The sequence below is a fragment of the Phragmites australis genome, chromosome 7, assembly GCF_958298935.1.
Source record: "Phragmites australis chromosome 7, lpPhrAust1.1, whole genome shotgun sequence".
NCBI lineage: Eukaryota > Viridiplantae > Streptophyta > Magnoliopsida > Poales > Poaceae > Phragmites > Phragmites australis.
This window is the reverse complement of record NC_084927.1, coordinates 19,501,721-19,522,379: the sequence shown is the minus strand read 5'-3', so window position 1 is coordinate 19,522,379 and position 20,659 is coordinate 19,501,721. Positions and strand designations below refer to the sequence as shown.

General features: G+C 41.8%; 2 protein-coding genes across 4 annotated transcripts; one reads left to right on the top strand and one right to left on the bottom strand.

The window, feature by feature from the left end:
* The first annotated feature begins 727 nt into the window (after positions 1 to 727).
* Positions 728 to 9,254, top strand: LOC133924109 (zinc finger CCCH domain-containing protein 27-like). 3 transcript variants are annotated; one of them, XR_009910763.1, is made up of 7 exons: positions 795 to 1,397; positions 2,300 to 3,181; positions 3,704 to 4,867; positions 5,054 to 5,371; positions 6,607 to 7,135; positions 8,738 to 8,987; positions 9,077 to 9,254. XR_009910763.1 is itself a non-coding variant. In XM_062369494.1 (6 exons), exons 2-5 carry the CDS (start codon positions 2,363 to 2,365, stop codon positions 7,132 to 7,134), a joined length of 2,829 nt encoding a protein of 942 aa, XP_062225478.1. In that variant the 5' UTR covers positions 728 to 876; positions 2,300 to 2,362; the 3' UTR covers position 7,135; positions 8,738 to 9,254. The 3 variants fall into 3 exon arrangements, 2 of the variants coding, with proteins under 2 accessions (XP_062225478.1, XP_062225477.1); XM_062369494.1 differs by having other exon boundaries at positions 728 to 876; positions 8,738 to 9,254; XM_062369493.1 differs by having other exon boundaries at positions 788 to 1,397; positions 8,738 to 9,254.
* A 688-nt stretch (positions 9,255 to 9,942) lies between these two features.
* LOC133924108 (dihydrolipoyllysine-residue succinyltransferase component of 2-oxoglutarate dehydrogenase complex 2, mitochondrial-like) lies at positions 9,943 to 15,293 on the bottom strand. Its single transcript, XM_062369492.1, has 13 exons — positions 15,113 to 15,293; positions 13,082 to 13,139; positions 12,962 to 13,001; positions 12,762 to 12,829; positions 12,598 to 12,672; positions 12,465 to 12,520; positions 12,315 to 12,359; positions 11,932 to 12,201; positions 11,751 to 11,845; positions 11,086 to 11,176; positions 10,896 to 11,006; positions 10,607 to 10,801; positions 9,943 to 10,506 (listed from the first exon to the last, which is right to left on the bottom strand). The coding sequence occupies exons 1-13, from the start codon at positions 15,158 to 15,160 to the stop codon at positions 10,315 to 10,317; spliced, it is 1,344 nt and encodes a 447-aa protein (XP_062225476.1). The 5' UTR covers positions 15,161 to 15,293; the 3' UTR covers positions 9,943 to 10,314.
* Positions 15,294 to 20,659: the final 5,366 nt, after the last annotated feature.

Here is a 20,659-nt window from a genome sequence, read left to right as displayed (position 1 = left end):
TATATCTATTGTTATCTAAACTCGCTTATGAGTTTTTCCTTTTAAAGGTTTTCTCATATGAGTTTACAAAGAGACAATAATCAATATATATTGTACAATTTTTTCCTTATCTTCTCACTGGGTTTTAAAGGAGTTTTAACAGCATATCACTATTATTCCTCATATTTTCCTAAGTGATTTTCGGAGGTTTCGTAGATCATAATTATTGTTCTCTAAGTTCACCAAAATAAGTTTTTCCTACCTAGGTTTATCGTATGAACTTATAATTAAGCAATAATTAATATATGTTATATTATTTTCTCCTTATATTTTTATTAGGTTTTAAAGAGTTTTAATGGCATATTAATATAACAATATGTTATTTTCTCCTCATTTTCCTACAGGGTTTTTAGAATAGTTTGTAACAAGAAATTTACAACTGGAATAATTGATCAAGAAAGAGTGTTATGAATAAGTACCTTTTAGATATAATTATATGATCGATTACCAAGTGTTGTGTCTTATAGGAATGAGTGTCTCCTTAATAGATATATTCTCTAATCATATTCATTCATCATATATAAATATGCAAACTCTCTCATCAATAAATACAAATAATTATACTCTCTAACCTCTTTGTCTCAATTTACTCTCTAATCTCTTTATCTCAATTTACTTTCTAATGTTCATTAAAATTCACACCCTAAGAACCCTAGCCTTTCCTAGCTTCCCAATACGTAGGCAAAAAGGACCAAACTACCCCTCGCCATTTAACCTTCTCATCTCCTCACCTCCCCGACGGCGACCCCCCCCCCCCCCCCCGCGACCTCGCCCTCCTCCCCCGCCTCGCCGTCGCCGCCGCTTGCTGCTCCTCGGACGGCGATCCCGATTCGACTGGTAGTCCCCCGATTCCGTTCCGCGCCTCCGTTCCACTTGCCCAGCAGCCCACGGGAGGCCCGCCCCGATTGCTCGCACGGCCCTGGATTAGCCGCGGAATCCGCGTGTAGGGAGGAGCCAGGGTGGGAGGCGGCCGCCTGCGGTGTTTTGTGTACTGATGCGATTGCGGCGGTGCTGCCTTCTCTGGAGGAGGCTCGTGGTTTGCGCGTCGTTTTGGTTTTCGGGGTCCCTAGAGCTCATCGCTGTTGACAGGGAGGCCCAGATTGAAGGGGCTGTTGGGGGCGCGGCATGTCGGTAGAGGGAACTTGCCCCCCTTGAGTACGGGCGAGCTCCATTTCCGTGGTGTTGTTGTGCGGTCTGCTTAGCACAATTGGGTCGGGAGTTCAGAGTGGATTTTGAGGTCAATAGTGAAGAACAAGTCTAGGGCAGTTATCTATTCATTTATCGAGCTTCATTTTGAGGAGTATAGATTGGAAATCTTTTATCGGTTCATTTGGTTGAGAGCTGTTCAGCTATGGCAGGTTGGTAGCTGTTTAACTTGAGCGTGCCAGTTTCATGTTAGCCTTATTGAGGTTTATTTGCCACCATTTTGCAAAAAGTGTGTAGGGGTAGCGGGCTGTTTAACCCTTTTGTGTGTTTTTGTTTCGCTGGCATGCAACCGTAGTTGAGTTCGAATGAGGATCACTTTATGCTTCATGGCTGCATGATTATATGCTTATTGTTTGTTCTGACCAATATGGGAATGGATGGAACTGGGATTTGGGAGTGAGATAATCTATATCATCTGCAAGTAAATGCACGGTCGTCGCCCAATAGTTCAGATGTGGTATTTCTAGATTAATAGCAGTCTGTATTGGTGATTTTGCCTATTGAAGTCACTAGGGTGTGACCTCGACCAGTGCTTTTTTTCTCATATATTTTTATGTTCTAAGAGCTAAATAATATATATATAAAAGGGAAAAGCTTATGAGAGATCTAATCGCTATTTCATGGTGCCAATCTAGATATTTGCAAGTATGTTGTTGACCAAAATTAGGAAAGTTCGACAGTATGCATGCCACTATTGCAATTATTTGTGGCTGCTGGAGGCAGTATGAGATAACCTATTAACATCGAGACCTGACCTGATATATATGTTTCACCTTGTCCTTAATCATGGAATGGGCTTTTCTTCAGCATAACCCGCTAATAGTTCAAGTTGGATCTGGATAGTTGAGTTGAACTGCCATCTTTTAGTACTATTTATGCTTTAATGGGAAAAGAGCGGTATGTTCTAGTGTTGCTACTTTGTTGTTGATCTGGGGACCTATCTTTAATTCTTTACCATTCATCGTGATATATTACAAACTCCTTGTTATCCTTGTCATATAATGATTTTGTGTTCTATCACTCATCATTGATTCTGTGTTTCTGCCACATGTAGTCATGTATTAGCGATAGAAGTGAATCTACATTGAGTGCTTTTCGAAGATGATCGAGATGATGAATGCATTCTAGTTGCGAACTTTCTGCTGTCTTGGTAACCTTGAAGATGCTCAAAGAGTCATCATCTCCAGCATTGGATGCTGACAGAATAGAAGTTCCTTCACCAATGGAAGAAAATAATTCCACAAATTCTGAAGCTGCTACAGATACTGAAGACTTCGAAATTAGTGATGACGATGATGACCGTAACCACAAGCACCGAAAACGGGAGGCTAGACCTCAACTTGACGAGAATACAGAGGAGCAACATCCAGGGATGCCTCTCAAAAAGAGGAGCAGGGTTTCTGGTAATGGACAACTTTTTGGCGGATCTGGTTCTCAAGGTGAAGCACAGAAGGATTTTGTACCAAAATTCAAGAGGCGTCCTGGAGCAGGAACTCACACTTGGGCACCTAGAGTGAACCAATCCTTCCGAGCTGATTCATCAGCTTCTGCCACGGCTCGCCCTCCTATGACACGAGGAAGAGGACGGAATGGTGCACCCTGGACTCAGCATGATCCAAGATTTAACACATTTGATATGATTGATTTTGCATCCCAGATGGCCTCACAAGGACCACCCGCACATCCGAGCTTATTTATGGGCACTGCATTGCCAAGTGGTCCATATGGATTTATGCCTGGAATGCCTCATGGGATTTTAGATCCAATGCACCCACTTGGAATGCAACGGCCTATTCAGCCTGCAGTATCTCCTTTAATTGATCTTAGCATGCCTCGTCAACGCTGTAGAGACTTTGAGGAGCGTGGATTTTGCTTGAGAGGGGATATGTGCCCCATGGAGCATGGTGTAAATAGAATTGTTGTTGATGATATGCAGGTCTGTCTATTTCCTGGTCTTTATAGTCTTCTGCATTCTATCCTCCATGCTTTTGCTTATTTGGCATGTTCTGTCATAAATTTCCAATAGGATACTCCAAGCTTTACATATTTTATGGATCTATGTTAGTTGTTTCATAATTTTTTAGTCAGAGTGCCATGGCTATGTCATGCCAACATAACTGTAGCCTTGAAAGGTGTTCCCTGAGTTCTGTTATCGCTAATCTGAGTTTCAATTGACGTTATTCACAATACTCTATCCCAAATCAGAACTGAGTAACGCCAGCTCCTGGTGGATTTTAAATCTTACTGTGATTAACTTTAGCATGCCTTGGACCTTTTTCTTTGCTGTAGCATTTTACTTTCTGTTTGTTATTTTACTTGAGTTAGCATTTTTATATAGAAGAGTAAAGTTGTTATGCTATGATGTGAGGCAAAGTTCCTCTGGTCAAGTACTACTAGATAGTCTGTTGTGCTGAGGTGAAGACATCGAGTTTAATAAAATTTCTGTAACACTTCGCAGAGTCTATCTCAATTCAATCTTCCAGTATCAGTTCCAAATGCTCAAGGACTGGGAATCCAAAATGAGGGAGGAACTGCTTCTGTTAACTTATCAAGCCTAGGAGGCAGTAAAGGTGTTCCTGCAAAAGATGTCAAATCTGGTGTGGCAAGTGATGCATTAAAGATAAATGGAAGCACTGCTTCAGCTGTTGCTGTTGCTGTTGCTGATGCTGATGTATATGATCCTGATCAGCCTCTGTGGAACAATGAACAACCTGAAGCATCATGTGCTGGTTTTGTACATACTGATGCTGGAGTGTGGAATGCTGAATCCTCAGGCTATGAAACAGGGCGGGAGCATTCAAATCAGGTTTTTGCAACTGATGGCTTGCAGAGTTCGAAGTCTACTGTTTGGGGGCGAATAGCACCAAAGAGAAAATCAGTGGGTGGTAACACAGCTAAAACTACGTTAACAAATACCACTGGAAACCAAAGAAGTGATTATGATGAGATGGCTCCCAGCACGACCCAAGTAAAGTTTGCTGCTTCTAAGGATACTAATGGCCAATCCAATTCGAGAATATACGGAGATGTGGGCCGGCAAAGCAATCGAGCTTCTCACAAAGCATCCCGTACACTTTATGTACATGGCATTCCCCAAGAAAGCAACAGATGGGAGAAACTTCTCTCGCATTTTCAGAAGTTTGGTCAAGTAATAGATATCTATATTCCATCTAACAGTGAAAAAGCTTTTGTCCAGTTCTCAAAAAGAGAAGAGGCTGAAGCTGCCCTAAAAGCTCCGGATGCTGTTATGGGCAACCGTTTTATAAAGCTATGGTGGGCCAACAGAGATAGGATTCCTGATGAGGGAGAGGGTAGAATATCCGCAAACTCTTCCCAGTTGTCTACTACGCTGGCCAATTCTGCCCCTCAGCCATCTTATCCCAACAAAGTCAAGGAAAATGTTCAATCTACAACTCCAAGGGCCAGTTCTGGATCTTCTGCTGAACCGTCGGGTTCTAGCACAGGTCCTAAAATGCTGCCAGCAAATAGTATAAAATCAATACCCCCTGATCCAAAAAGGCAAGAAAGTCTAGAACTATTGGAAGAACTTCGCAAAAAACAGGAGATCTTAGCTCAGAAGCGTGATGAGTTCCGCCGCCAGTTAGAGAAACTTGCAAAACAGGTACTTACTATTTTCCCTATAGTAGCTTGAATTCATTATTGATAACTGTATGATTTTGTTGTTAGCTGAACCCTTTTTTTGCTAGTAGGTGAACAGGTTGACTGTTCATTCTAAACTTTGCCTATGATAATTGCAATTTTAGCTGTTTCTGTTGCTGATTCTAATAAGTAAACAACTATTTTGCAGAAAGGTTCATCAAATTCAATTAAGCATGCAGAGGCTGGTGGAAAAGAAGTTGTTTCTAATGATGCGTCAAAAGTAACGGATGCAAGATCCATGAATGTTAGGGCTGAAGGGTCACAGGAGATTGCTGGTAAGTTGGAAAAGAAAAGTTCTGGAGAGTTGGCTTCACACTCGCAAAAAGCTGTGACATCTACACAAAAATCAGCTGCAGCTACGAAGCAGACTATTCATCTGTTAGCACCTCCACAGAATAGGTTTAAGCTTGACAATCGAACCACATCATTCAGAATTCTTCCACCTTTGCCACCTGAAATTGCAAATGTAAGTCTGCCATCCAGCCTCCTGCTTTTCCTTGACATACTGAAGACAACAATAAAATGATGCTATTGTCATAAGCTTTTATAATGCAGTTAACTGTTTTCTCAATCAAAACTGAAGATAAGCCTGTACATTGGATAGATGAGCACCTACTATGTGAACTCCTTAGCTGAATTTCTGGCATCCTTACCATTGCGAAATTAATTTAATAAAGCAACTTATACCATTTATCCCTTGCATTTCTATATTGTCCATTGCCATTTTTTTCTTCTGATAGATGTCTGCAAGATCCTGTGTTATATTAAGAATCTTATCATCCGGTGCTGTAACCTTTATGTGAGCTGGCCTGGTCCTTTTTATTTCATGCTAGTAGTACTACTCCTGGATCTAATGGCTCCACTACTGCTATATTGGAATAGTTCTTTTTGGTAGTTCAAATTCTCACCCTTCAACTGCATCATCATTTGTATTTTATACTTCTCACTATTAAAACCTATCACAGTTGGCATTGTTAGACGAAAGTGTTTAATATTTACTTCAATATGTATTAGATAGAAGAGGAAATATCAGGTGCACAAGATCATATTGGTGAACATATGCACAAACTCAAATCACATCCTTTGGATATAATCTGAGCAGTCCATGTCGAAGGTGGAGTTCCCCCATTCCACTTGGGCCGGCTTAGGCCCAATCTGACTTGGTTAATTGAAAAAACTACATAAGTGGGATGGGGATACATAAGTGGGATGGGGAACTCACAGCTCCAACTTGGTCTGCAGTGATTAGATCCAAGGGATGACTGATGAGATTAAGTTTGTGCATATGTTCACCAATATAGTCTTGTGCACCTGATATTTCCTCTAGATAGAATTCCCTATTGGTGGTTATTTCTATCTTATTCTTAGGTTATAGGATTTGCATGCATTTGTGCATAACTGTTAATGGCTTTTGCTATGTATAATGACAAAAGCTTTAACAATACTAGTGTACTATGGTGAACTGAGAAGTTGCAGTCTTGTGTCTTTCATTTAGTGGCAAGAGGAGCTGATAACACCCGGTATTGCATCTGTGCAACTGATGACATTAAGATTTTATTTTTTATTTTTTATTTTTGCATAAGTGAACTTATCTTTTCATACGCGAACTAAAATTATCTTTACTTGCACTCAAAGGTTGATGTGCTTCATTACAAGCTGTTTTGTTTTATTTCTGATGTCCTTTACTACTTTTATTTACAGGAATCTACCTTAGCAGATCATTTCTCATCATTTGGGGAGCTTTCGTCTGTTGTTCTGGAAGATACCGAAGCCCATAACCATGATGCAACCTTAAAACCTTCTCTGAGTTGCTCAGCTTGTGTGACTTACACAACACGGCAATCAGCTGAGAAAGCATTTATTGGTGGTAAATCTTGTAAAGGGCATACACTACGATTTATGTGGTTGACAGCCTCTCCTGGCTCGAATAACCATTCTAGACCTCAGAAAAGTTCAATTCCTTCCAAGGCCTCCAGTATCTCTGGCCATATTCAAAGCATGTCATCTGAGTCCCCTAGCCCGGTTGGGAAAATCTCATCCACTGCCACATCTGGTATGGCAGCCAATCCTCATAATAAATCCATCTCAACTATGGAACAAACAAAGACTTCTCCAGTTGGAATTTCCAAAGCTTCATGTTCTAGTTCCTCTCTATCATCAAATGTTGAGTGTTCTCCTGAACATGGTGCCACAAGGAATGTTGTCTCAGATTCTGACCTTCCACAATGAGGTATGGAATATGGAAATAACCGATATTTCTTAAGATCTTTAAAATTTATATTTGTTACTAATTACACAAATGAGTGATGTTTTTGGACGTCGACACGTCCCTAAAACACAACTTTGGTTCTAACTTCTATTGCGTACATTAGTAAAGCCTAGTAAAAGTACAATATCGTGAAATTACTTTTCAAGATGTCCGCTTTCATTTTCATATGTCCAATCTAAAAATATTCATGAAGATATTGATACCAAATTTAAAAAGCTGACCACACATTCCAATTTTTTTTTTTACTGGAGGGAGTATGTTAGAGGTCATCAGCACTTTGTTATGTGCAGGATTTCAGCATTGTTTTTTAGCACTTGCCTACGTGCCAAATAGTTTGTGTGAAAAGGAAATCACTGACGCTCTCATAGTACGCCATGATCTTGTGAGTAGCAGTAATACTGGTTACTCTGGTTGTATGCAGTGTTTCACTCTTGGTTAGAACTGGCCTGTTTCCTCTTTCCGAGTTCTGCGTATGCATGGAAGCCTGGGCAGTAGAATAGCAACCAGAGTAATTTGAATTTTAACTCCCACCCACCCCCTAAACCACCTCGTATGCAGGCTCTTATCCAGCAGCTGGCATGAAATAGTGTGTTCATTGCCTGAAACAAGCAGTGGAGCTCCATAGGTAGGGATGCTTATCACAGATAGGTTGGCAGTGAATTTTCTTAGCGTAACAAGGAACACTATAAATTACATTATATGCGATTGAGATGGTAGTTGATTTGTAACTCTTAACAGTTATTTCCAGTAGCTGACATAAATTACCTTTATTGGTTGATAAGTTGGAATATAATGATTGATATGTGAATCTTGTCAGAGGGGACACGATAGGCTTAGCTTGTACAGTTTCCACTGCCTCTGTCACGCACATAAGTTAATTATGTTAATAATTACATTTTGAGTCTCTATGATCTTCACTTGTATTAGCGCTGTGGTATGCATCTTTCATTATTATTCTAGTACGGGGTTTAGTTATTTAAGCATACCAATGGTTAGTACGCAGTGATCGCTTCTCTAAGGCTACTGGATTAGAACCAATCTCCCATGGCCTAGACTTCTTCTATTTAAATCGGAATAAATATGGGTATTGGTTAATGTTTACCCTTGTACATTTGCTTGGTTTGCACCTTTTCCAGTTTTATGACTGTACTACAGTTAAGGACATAAGGCTTTCTATCCATGCTCACCTTCAATGAGCTATATTTCTGATAGTTATTATGGTCTTCTTTCTGCTAGTGTGCTGAAAGATGTTACCTCCAATGCTTAATGATTCGAATTTTATATGCATGATGTTTGATGTACTTATGCTAACAGCCTAACACAATCATCTGTGAGCTTTAGCCTATGAGCTGCCAAAACTGATTTTATTTGATTAAGCTATTTGCTATCGATATGATTGTTCCCGTTTACCATCCCAATTTCTAACAAAACCCCCATCCCCTCTTCATTTTTTCTATGTTCATTTGCCCGCTTGTACAAGATACTGTGATGGATGGAAACTGCTGCAACATTGTTTTCCCTTCCCAAAAAAAAATTGATATGCCAATGTGCTTATTATCACAGGTTGGAGGTATTTGGAAGAGTTGATGGTGTTCTAAATGCTGCACAAGTCTGCACCTAGTTGAATTTGTCCTGCACCCTTCTTCAGGTTATTGAAAGAACTGTTGGAAACCCTGGTAGTTAATTATGGTGTAACACCTGGAGTAAGACCCATAAAAGGAAAAATGGTTAAAGAAAAAGGAGTTCAAAGATATACCGGGCCATTTTGCTGACATCTTGAGAATCATTGTCCATTCTTCTGCTCCGAGAAACTGTGAGTTGTGTTAGATAATTTGTACACCTCATTTTGGGCTAGCATCTTGCTGAATGCAGTTGATACTACGTGAGTTCTGTATTTTGCAGCCCCTGCTGAAAGCAGCTTCATGTGGATTCTGTTATGAGCTCATTGAACACCAAACTCAACTCCCTCTAGGTTTCTCGTCCAAAACTTCTGTTGTGCATATGAAACTAATAGGGCATACGAACTGACCCAGTCAATGCAAATTTTGTGACGGAGTATCTGTCTTGTTAGTCTATGTAATCGCATGTGATGTGTTATGCTGTTTATTACTTTTTTCCTTTTTTTGTCTCAATGTTCTCATTAGCTGGGAAGCGTATCCCCCCCCCCCCCCCCCCCCAAAAAAAGTGTAGTTGAAAAGAGAGAAAAAAAAAGGGATGATCAAGGAAAAGCTGAGAACAAAAAAAGAAGGGGTTCTTTTTGTGGGGTTTCGGTACATTTGCCGTGATGGGTTTCGAATTTGCATGTTTGCTGCCAAAGAAGAAGAGCTAATGATGCACGTGCCACTGAAATTGTGAGGGATACGCTTGGTACCCATCGTAGTTAAACATTGGCATGGATCAATTTGCGTGAGTTTATACTATGTAATGCGTGAGAACCGTCAGGTCGATCCTGACTCGTCTTATTCCAGCGAGAAAGCATCACCGGTGTAAGGGGTGATCCTGGGTAGGAAACGGGGAAGGGAAGGCACACGCTGCACCTGTCCTGATGTCAAACGGATGCTAAAACCCAGCACATCTTACTTTTTTTTTTTTTTTGCACGAATTCCGGCTTCCAAGACTCGATTAGGATCGGATGAAACAACGCAACAGGAGCACCAATTTTACAGCACTCAAAACCCTAACCTTAAAACCTTAAACGGCAATACAACCAAGACTCCGAAAGTTGCAGACTGGCTGGCTGGAGGCGAGAATGTAAACACAAAAAGAGAGGAGCAGAATCTATCGCTCTTGCATGGAAGAATAAACAAACATGACTGTTCGGGAACTACACCCCGAAATGGAGTATCTCTGATCGAAAAGGTAAACACGACCTTGCGTGAGTTCGGTGCTCTCTTCAACAATTATAGAAAACACTTTTTTTTAAAAGGGGCAAGCATCTCCGGCCTTCTTTGAGGCCTGCAGGGACCAGGGATGATCCCTGGCCAGCTCTCTCCACCTTGGAGCAATTATAGAAAACCTCACGGTATCCTCAGCTGAAATTTCATCTTTCTGAGGAAGCAATTCTTTTCAGTCAAAAATTTGCGTGGTATTATTTTCAGATAAGCACAAAACAGTTGGCAGGGCAGCGCCAGCACGTGAATTCATATGTCAAGCAGCAACCTCCTAGGGTCTTCAACCACGTCCTTGATGCGGCGCAGGAAGAACACAGCCTCTCTGCCATCGATCAGCCTGTGGTCATACGTCAGCGCGAGGTACATCATCGGCCTCGCAAGGATGTCACCATCCACAACCACAGGGCGTTGCACAATGGAATGCATCCCAAGAATCGCTGACTGCAATTCATTTAGATATTGTTTCAGATAAATGAATATCTGCCTGGTACGCAATGTGTCGAAGAGAAGTTCACAACTAGTGAAAGCAGAGCAACAGTACCTGTGGGGGGTTAATGATAGGTGTGCTGATAAGGCTTCCATAAACACCACCATTGGAGATGGTGAATGTTCCTCCTGCCATGTCATCAATTGACAGTGCCCCTTCATTCGCCTTCTTCGCAAGGCTGTTTATTCCTTTCTCAATGTCAGCAAAATTCATGGTATCAGCATCTCGGATAACAGGCACCACAAGGCCCTGAAAAATGGAGATTCACATTACAATGAGATACATTGTGAATATAAATATAGGAAGACAGTCAGAAGAGTGCCAATCATCTGTATGATGATACCTTGGAAGTGCCAACAGCAACGCTGACATCAACATAGTCTCTGTATATGATGTCATCACCATCAATGACAGCATTGACGATTGGCTGGTTTTTAAGTGCAGAAACAGTAGCCTGCCAAAGGAAATGAGATTAGCATAATCATGTAAAAATACCAAGCAATAGCTTGGCAACACATAAGATTGGCCGGTACCTTCACAAAGCAAGACATCAGACCCAATTTTACACCATGCTTTGTGACAAATTCATCTTTATAATCAGAACGAAGCTTCATCAAATTTGTCCTGCATCAAAACTCATAATATAACAGTGAAGAGATAAATAATAAAGCTATCCAGCCTCCGAGAAATGGTAATGGCATGCCAAAAGATGAAATAAAAGTCCACGTGTAATCATGTCAAAAAAAAAACAAATAGGCTGAACCTGTACTGATATACCGATTATTTCACAACAAATGTTTAGATTATTTTGTCCAGTGCTACTGGAAGAGATTAATTTCTATTAGCATTCATGAATATTCAATAATCATACATTGCCATCTAACATGGGTTAGTATATTATTGTTAACTGAGAGGGTGCTGAAGCAAGTATTATAACTCCTTGAGTACGATAGATAGGGACAAGTGGTCATACATGACATGTACCCTAACGGACTATATTCTTAACTGCTTGGATATTGGGCACATCTAAAAATTGTTCAATATGCTAGATAGGGGATAAATGTCACCATTTTTAAATAGTTGTGAATGATGGCAGACGAAAGCACAAATATAAATTGATTAATAACGAATTTATTGTAACAGTTACGATGCGAACTAATGTTCCATAAGAATAGGAAGTACAACTTAGAACACTTACATGTCAACTTCATTAAATGTGGTCAGCATTGCAAAGGTGTTCTGAGAATCCTTCAAACGGTTTGCAATACGCTTCCTGAGCCTTGGCATCGGCACCTGCAATATCATGGTAAAATATGTGCATGTCCCTTCAATAAAATCCAAAGTGTGTGATGCAAGTCACTGGATAATATTGGCCTTACCCGCCGCTCTCGTTCTTTTGGAGGGAGCTGTGGTTCTGAAGGGGAAGTTTTTGGTGGTGGTGTAGTTGGCTTAGGTGCTTGCATCTTGGGAGGTTCTGCTTTTGGTGCTTTGTCTGCTACTTTTGGTTTCTCCTCGACTCTTGGTGGTGAGGATTCTTTTGGAGTTGCTTCCTCAGATGGAGCAACATGTGTTTCAGCAGGTTGAGCAGACTTTGATATGATTGCAATTTTGGTTCCTGGAGTAACTGTATCGCCTTCACTAGAAATGAACTGAAAACAACAGCAGCCAGCAAAATAGCAATAATACCATAGCTACAGTAAAGGTGAAGTATGGCAAAAAAACAATAGACTGGAAGCTAGAAAGGGGCAGCAAAATTATTCACCTTTTCAATAACACCAGATTCAGGACTTGAAACATCTATAGTAACCTGAAGTACAGAGAAAAAATCATGTTTTTTATGACCATTCGCAAAAAATGAAGGTCCACAAATATCAATAATAGAGTTTAAAGTGTTTAAGTGAGGCACCAATACCTTATCAGTTTCAATCTGTGCTATGGGCTCATCAGCCTCAACTCTGTCACCAGGTTCTGTATCGAAGATATGTTAATGACAGAATAGAATGACCTAGATTACTGAGGGAGAGGGAGAGGGAAAGAGATCATACTCTTTAAGAAGTTAGCAAGAGTTCCATCAGTTACAGATTCACCCATGTAGGGCACAACAGCCTCAACCTTGTCTCCTATAGAAGCAAACACAAGATTTGATAAGCGTATAATGAGGAGCAAATTTGTAGAACACTATCTGCCTCAAAAGGCTGCTGTGGCTTACCATTGTCTGATGCAAATGACCTACTCCAAAGTTGGTATGGAGAGGCATTCGGCATGTAATTACGTCTTCTACAATATTCAATTAGAAGCAATTGAATACATGTATAAAAGATAAAAAATGTAAAAATATTTGAACTGATGACAATAAAGACATCCATATGTTTGTACAGCATACAACTAAGCATGTAGTCTAATAATTACCTTGTCAGCTTCGAGCATTGAGAACCTACTGGAATCAAAGCTGGAGAAAATACACAGGTATTCAAGTCAATAGTTGTAGTTGCAACCAATACTCAAAACGGGACTTATCAAACTAATAACCTGAAAGTTGACTGCTGTAGTTTCTGACGTGTGTATAACTCCTTAGGAGGCCTAGTGCCTGCAAGTAAATCAGAGTGGTGAGAAAGAGAAAATGAAATGTAAAGGAGTAACGGAACAATGGCTATTTATACTCAGCAAAAAAATGTCTAATGACGTAAACACCCTGTATATCAGCACTGCTACAAATGTGAAAATTCTAACAATGTGACTACTATAACCAAGATGAGTTGATACACTATTTCTGGATGAACTATAAATCAGTGATAGCAATTTAGATAGGATAAGTGGAGTGGAGCATTTCAATTGCGACACTTTTCAAGCTTTCATTAAGGAATGCCTTGAGCACTGTTCTAAGTAGACTTTGCTAGAATATTATATAAGCGCCACTTCAACTGGGTAATGCTCTAAATAGTGGCCATGCAAAAGCAGCTGCCACACTTTTCATGTGTCAGCTGGAACTAGTGGCTGACGCAAATACTTTCAGACATGTTTTGTTTCTTATTGACAAATTATGGTCTGCAGTGACTTAAAGCTAAAGGATATGAATTCATCCCCACTTGCGGCCTTGCAATGCTATTATTTCCATCTCCCAGTCTCACTGTCTCCATCCTTCTGAACCAGCCAGCAGGCAGAAGATCCCACTCCACTCCTCCTCTCCAGCACCACTGAGCTATCCTTTCTTATTTCTTATAACTAAAAGAGATTTTCAGAAAAACTTGGGCTAGCTTACAGGTTATTTTTAAAAAGTTTATTGATAGACTAGATAGACAATATGCAATAGGCCAACAGCAATAAGAAAAATATTGGTAGAGAAAATAATCCTTCAGAACTGAAGCGGTAGGTCTGAGAAGATTGTCTGACCTGGGTGTGTGTTTGACCACCATCCTTTTCTTTTTGTTAAGTATGATGTACTTAGGTCTTAAATGGTGAACTGTGAGCTTTATCAATTTATCTATTTCTTGATTGGCATGTATGCCACATCATTTTACATAATACTATGCATACAATCCTATTCCTATGTTGGCATATCACACACAAGGCCACATATTGCAGGAACACTACATGATGTGGTTGCCTCTGACTATCACGTTATCACCATTGAGACGTTGCAACTGAGGATCTAAGTCTTGTCAACTGTGCACCAAAATATGCTCAGCTATGACTGTATAGCTTATAGCAGAAAAAAACAAATGGAAGCACTCAGGTTTTAAGCACAAAACGCATTTCATCAACACCATCAACTTAATCAGTATGGTCTTAAAAGATTTAACATGCGAGTATAAACCAAGAATAACCAGAAGCCAGTCTACTGTCTAATAAGTGGCATTTGTTAGTTGTTCGCTAAACAGATGTCCTGTTAAATACAGAAAGGGCTCTCTTTGCCGGCAGCAACTAGACAAAAGGAGATGATCCTAGCGCAATTATTCAGGGCCCACTGTTTTTGCCTTAGATTCTACTAGTGACCAACTAACAAAGCATGAAACATCACAAAATGGGGAAATTAGAAGCTAGCATACTAACTCTGCATCCATTTGGAGCTCCTACACCATATTCTAAGGCCCTAAGCTACACTGAACAGCTTCCGAAACATAGGTTAGCGTGGAATGGGCAGAAATAGCAAAGGAGGACGTTTGCAACCCTAATAGTACACCGCCCCGCAAGTCCCCAACTTTCCCTAATCAAATCAGGCGGTGAAGAGCGTACGACGCAGCAACCAACGGACCCTCAATCATCAGACCGCCCACCTTCAGACTGGCCGCGTCCCCCATCCATCAGCTCAACATCATCCGTGCCCCAAGCCTAATCACAGACCCCATCCGAGATGCAAACCAAATGGCAGACCCCATGCAAAACATGAAGAGGGGAGGGAAAATAAAACGCCCATCTACCGGGGGGCCATCGCATCGGACAACCTCGCAAACCCTAACCCTAGTCCGTTCGCTTCATAAAGCCAGCCGCCACGTGGAACCTCGCGGCCATACACGCACGGGAGAGGGAGAGGGAGAGGGAGAGAAAGGGAGGGGGCATTACGGCGCCGGAGCGGCGCCGGAGGAGGCCCGAGGCGATGCGGGACGCCATTCGCCGGAGTCAGGCGGCGGCGGCGTGTGGGGGAACAAGGGGGGCACCACCACCGCGTCGCGGACAGATTTGCTTTGATTTGGTCTCTCAGTTTTTTTCCACTTCCTTTTCCTTCCTGACTTGCGGAAGTGGGGCGTGGCGTGCTGTATAATGAGATCTGGAGAATGGGAGCGGGCGCCGTCTGGTCGCTTCTCCGCTCCGGGCCCCACCCACCAGTGGCTTCCATGCCTTTTTTTTCTCTCTTGGTGACTTCCTTCTCTTCGTGGCCACGTGGATTTTCATTATTTTATTTTCATTTTTCTTGGTGCGCTGAGCTTTCTCTTATTTTTTCTCCCTTTTTGGATGAAGTTTTCTCTTGCTTTGACTAACGGATTTTTGGGTGGATTTAGAAGCCTCATACCACGTTGGAGATGTATTTTTTTAAATCACTACTAACTCGTAGATACATATTCACATCATTATATGTACGTACTTATACAGGGTTTATTGAAGATCGGATATGCAGAGTTTGAAGATTAACAAAGTCGCTATATGCGTCTCGTGTTCAACGAGCGTACCATTTATCACTGTACCATTTATCACTGGAAGAAAATTTTATCTTAGTAAAACAAATAAAGAGCAAACCTTATGTTTAATATCAGATGAATAGAAGGTATCATCACCTCCACTAACCATCCAAGCCTAGGCTTCACATTGGAGATGTATTATAAGTGAAAAATATGCATGCACCTCAATTTACGGCGACACATCTCTACAATGGCAAGTCCCAAATGTATGTTAAATTCTATTTATTACTCCATCCAACAACATCGTCGAACTTCCAAAAGTTTGCATACTGATATATTGTAACATCTCGTTTTTAGAATTTACAATTTTTTTTAAAAAATCCAACATTAGTAAGTAGCTTCACTAGTAGAATAGGTTTAAAACCTATTTTCATAAACAATCAATCGATATAGGTTATTATTTTGTGTGTATTATATGCTGAGTTTTGCTAAGAGCCAAGTAAATTCTTTTTCTTTCTTTTTGGTGTTTTGAGTGAAAAAGATTTTAAAAAGGTTTTTACAAAACTTTGTAGTAAATTAGTTAAGGATCTTAATGGTTGGAATTTAAACTATTTGAATTCATCATCTATTCAATCATTGATCATGCATGATCCTTCTCTAGTTCAATTCAAATATTATCCAAATCCTTATTTAAAGCTAATCTCTCCTCTTTCTCAAATTCTACCCAAATCCAAATTTAAATTCCTTATCTACTCTCATTCTTGTTCAACTTTATTTTTCGTTTCTTTTAAATTCACTCCGAGTTCAATTCAAATTCAAACATTATTCAAATTTCTCTGTAAAAGTTTCTTTTCTAAAACCCTAAATATGCCTAAGGTGTCATTGGACTCAATCCTTTCCAAGTCCAAGCTCTTGACTAACACACAACTCATTTAGAAGGCCCAACACAAAGGATCCATGAAATTTGTGGATATTCTAGAGTCCTAGACAGCCTCATCTTCCCATGTAGTTTTGGAGTTCAAGATGGCATCAAATGTAAATCTTAACCATACCAAAGTTGTAGGTCTCGTCGAGAATTTCGATTTGAACCTATAGAAGGCCCCTTTTAGATAATGAAGCTAGGATTTATGGCCCTGAAATCAGTATTGCGCAAACAAGTCATAGTTTAAACAGTTTATCTTGTGACGTTGTCGGAGGATTAACTCCAATCGCAGGGATCCCGAGAGACCCCTTTTTAGAGATTCGACCGGGGGATGATCCTGAATACGTTCATCGGAGAAATAAATGGGAATGAATGCAACGGCCGGTGGTGGGGGTGTTGACCTAGTGCAAGAAGAAGTAAATGCACCGGAATTTAGACACGTTCGGGCTGCACAGGGGCGTAATACCCTACTCCTGTATGGATACTATAACTGTCCTGAGGAAGTCCTTCAAAGATGTTGCTGGTTACAAGAATGTTGGTCTATCTAAGAGCTTGGGGCTCCTTGTTCTTCGGCTGGGACTGGGCTCAGCCTTCCCTACCGTCTTTTTCTTGCGTTGTGTTCTTGTCTATTCGTTGCCTCTCACCGTCTTCTTCAGCTCTCTTTTTCGTCTCCCCTGCTTCTGTGCCGCCGGCTGCTTTAAGTACCCGCCGGCAGCAACGTGCCCCGAACGGAAGGGGGGCACGAGTTCCGAGACACCATAAATGGAAAGGGCGTCATCATTTCCTCTGGGCGAAGTGATCGGGGGTGGAAAATGCGTCGCATGTCCGGTCATTCGTCACAATAAATGCCCTAGCAACGGGCGCCGTGGAGAGGGCCCACCAGGCAACCGCAGAGCAGCCCGGCGTGCCAGTCCTGTCTTGTTCCCCTGCTACAGCAACGCGGTAGACGGAACGCCTTGGTCCTTACGACGTTATCTGAGACAGGTCAGATGGCACGGGATGGGACCCGTGCAATTAATAACCCCACGCCTCTCTGCCAGGACATGGCAGGAACTGACGCTGAGCGCGACGTGAGCAGTTGGAGGTGACAGGCCACGCACGCTCATTAAATGCGGCATCGGGCCTTTGACTGGTTGACACCTCATCGGTGGGCCCCTCGGGGGCCTTTCTGGGTCGTCGGGGTACCGAGTGCTCGGGGGATACTGTTCACCTCCCCGAGCACTCTCTCCCGAGAATGCCTTTCCTTGTCCTCGGGGTACCGAGTGCTCAGGGGTACTGTTCACCTCCCCCGAGCACTCTCTCCCGGGCACACTTGTACGGATCCTCGGGGAACCGAGTGCTCGGGGGTTGCCGCACGCAGCCCCGAGCACTCTCTCCCAGAACTTAGCTCTCCTGGTCGTCGGGGGACTAGGGTGCTCGGGGGTGATCGTACACTCCCCCGAGCACTTTCTTCCCGGTACTTAGATTCCGTGGGTCATTGGGGATCTGGGGTACTCGGAGGCCACCGACTGTGGCCCCGAGCGCCTTCTCCCGAGACTTAATCTTTTCTCATCTTGCAGGAGAGACCCCGTGGGATGGCGCCATGTGGCGGAAGGCTGGCCTGGCCTTGGGATTCGGGGACCCCCGGTTCCTGATACACCGACAGACGTATTTTTAGAAATAAAATGGTGTTTTCAGAAGTTTTAGTGAATACCAAAGTTATAGATCTTTTCGAGTACTATAATTTAGAGTCCAGAAACTTTTAATTTGAAGTCCAGACGTTGAAGATATCGTCTATAGAATAGAGAGCTGCGAAAAGAAAATCCTAACAAACTCGAACTCGAACCCAATCGTGTCCGGCTTGGACTCCACCTCAACCAGCCGCCCCTAGCCCTATAAATAGGTGTTGAACATCCTCCCTTACCCCCTTTCCATGCCTCCATGCCTTAGCCGCCGCAGCTGCCCTATCCGTGCGCCGTCGTTCGCTGGTGCCGCCATCGCCACCGGTGCCATTATCGTATCCGCGAGTCCACCTTCCCAGATTGTTAAAGAAAGATGAGGATCCCTCCTTCTCCTTCCTTTCCCCTGTTTTACTATCATAGTAAGTCTCTATCCAAGACCTAGCCCCGACCAAAGCCATAGTCATCACCGTCGTGGGCAGCCATGCCGTTGCCGATTGACATCGATGTTCCTGGCTAACCTGAGGTCAAATCGACATGCCCTTTCACCAGCGCATGATGCACGATGTTTCCCACGCCCTCACCAACCGAGTCGTACGGTAGAGCAGCCAAACCGCCGGGATCAAGGTCGACATGCCCGCTGTCTGGTTTCTTGACGCGTTTTGCGCACGCACCAAGTTTGCTATCGAGTTTCCAGTCAATCTGGAAGCCGTATAGATGTGCCATATGCGTCATGACATGTCCCATAAAGACTTCTACGTGACCTTAGGAGCCATTGATCGGTTGTGCAACGATTGCCAACTGCAGCATATCGCAACCACCATCCATCTCATCTCCGCTTATCGTTCTTCCTCTCAGGGTATGATATACCCAAACCTGTGCTATAGCATTGTGTTCCTAGGATATATAAACGTCTTTGTTCAAACGATTTCTCAAAATTCATAGTCAATCTCTAGGAACACATGCATCTTTGTCGTTGCATTTGGACGCGGCCACAATCGAAGCTGCGAGTGCTTATCGTTGTTTTGCCGCTACGTCGAATGACCCATTCCAAAACCGACCATACCTTTGAGTTAGCCTTTCCGTGTTATATGTTATACTTTTCCAGTTTCGCTGAAACACCACTAAAGTCCAACATCGACATCAATGGCCACGTGCCCAATCGCCGTCTCCTATGAAACCAGAGTCACTGCCGCTACGCATAGTCACTGACAATATCCTTAGCCAAAAAGCGCAACCTCCTGCCTTTTTGATCCGTCATAGGTAATCCATACTAAATCTCAGCGTACCCCTTCTTTAACCCAAGATAGTGCATGCATAGCATATCAAGTTAACACCACATCATTCTCCTTAGCCAGTCAATGAAGTCTAGTTAGTCATATACTTCTTAAAACTTGTGCAATGATGTTTTCAAGCATGACACAATGATTGCATGATAATGCCTATTCCCATGGAAAGATAACTCTAGTAAACTAATCTTTCCTTTTTAATCTAATCCACCTTCTGAAAATTCGTTCTCTTTTATTCTAATTTTGATTTAGGCGATTCTTGCGTCTAAATTTTTCTAAAATCATACTTATCCAACCGTAGTATTTTTAAAGTATTTTAACAATATTTGATGTACTGTTCTTAGTTAGTTTTGTTATGTGATTTTCTAGTGTGTGTCAAGAGTAGACGAAGAGCAGTTTGAGAATCTCCAGGAACAAGTCTTTGAAGAGTCTAAACAGCAAGTTAGAAAAGGCAAGTGCCTTTGAACATTCTGATCCTAGTTTTTTAAATGCGTTCTTCATTTCAAACAAGCATGCTATTAATATTGAATCATATTTACTTGTAGTACACTGTTTTATATATTCCTTATCGCCTAGTTGTTAGTAGTGGTTATGAAGGGTAGCTTATACTTAGCTTTGCACAAGGGTATGGATCGGTTATTAGTTAAACATGATTAATGAACTATGCAACTATAAGTTGAAAATTCTGGTAATGGTATAGCAATATGGAACCTTAGATCTTGAGTAAAGTAGTGTTGATGATGATGATGGTTATGTAGTTGGTTTAGTATTTGCTCAAATGACCTAAGTAAGGATCGGTTTATGGAGCGATAACCAAAAAAATATCGAACCACGAGATCTGACATAAGACAGGATTGACTTATTAATCAGTGAATTCCAGTTTTTGTGCGTGCCAAACGGAAGAGTGGATGTGTGGGGACGGCTAAGGCCAGAACCATTTGGTTAGTGGTATGAAATGTGTAGTAGAAGGGAATGGTGGAAACTTGCTGAAAACTACAAGACGCAAAAGGGAGCTTCTCGATGGCGTGAAAACCACTTTTATAGCGGTAAAACATAGCGGGCATGCACATACTGGAAGAAACTTTGTAACAGCCTTGCAGTGATATTCCGGACGACACACCATG

What these genes read in the sequence shown, in the direction of transcription:
- LOC133924109 (XM_062369494.1), top strand. Translation starts at nt 2,363, where the DNA reads ATGCATTCTAGTTGCGAACTTTCTGCTGTCTTGGTAACCTTGAAGATG. An exon ending in TAGAGAAACTTGCAAAACAG is followed by an intron (nt 4,868 to 5,053) that starts GTACTTACTATT and finishes ACTATTTTGCAG; the next exon opens with AAAGGTTCATCAAATTCAAT. An exon ending in TGCCACCTGAAATTGCAAAT is followed by an intron (nt 5,372 to 6,606) that starts GTAAGTCTGCCA and finishes TTTTATTTACAG; the next exon opens with GAATCTACCTTAGCAGATCA.
- LOC133924108 (XM_062369492.1), bottom strand. Translation starts at nt 15,160, where the DNA reads ATGGCGTCCCGCATCGCCTCGGGCCTCCTCCGGCGCCGCTCCGGCGCC. An exon ending in GTCATTTGCATCAGACAATG is followed by an intron (nt 12,673 to 12,761) that starts GTAAGCCACAGC and finishes TTGCTTCTATAG; the next exon opens with GAGACAAGGTTGAGGCTGTT. An exon ending in TGATGTCTTGCTTTGTGAAG is followed by an intron (nt 11,007 to 11,085) that starts GTACCGGCCAAT and finishes TTCCTTTGGCAG; the next exon opens with GCTACTGTTTCTGCACTTAA.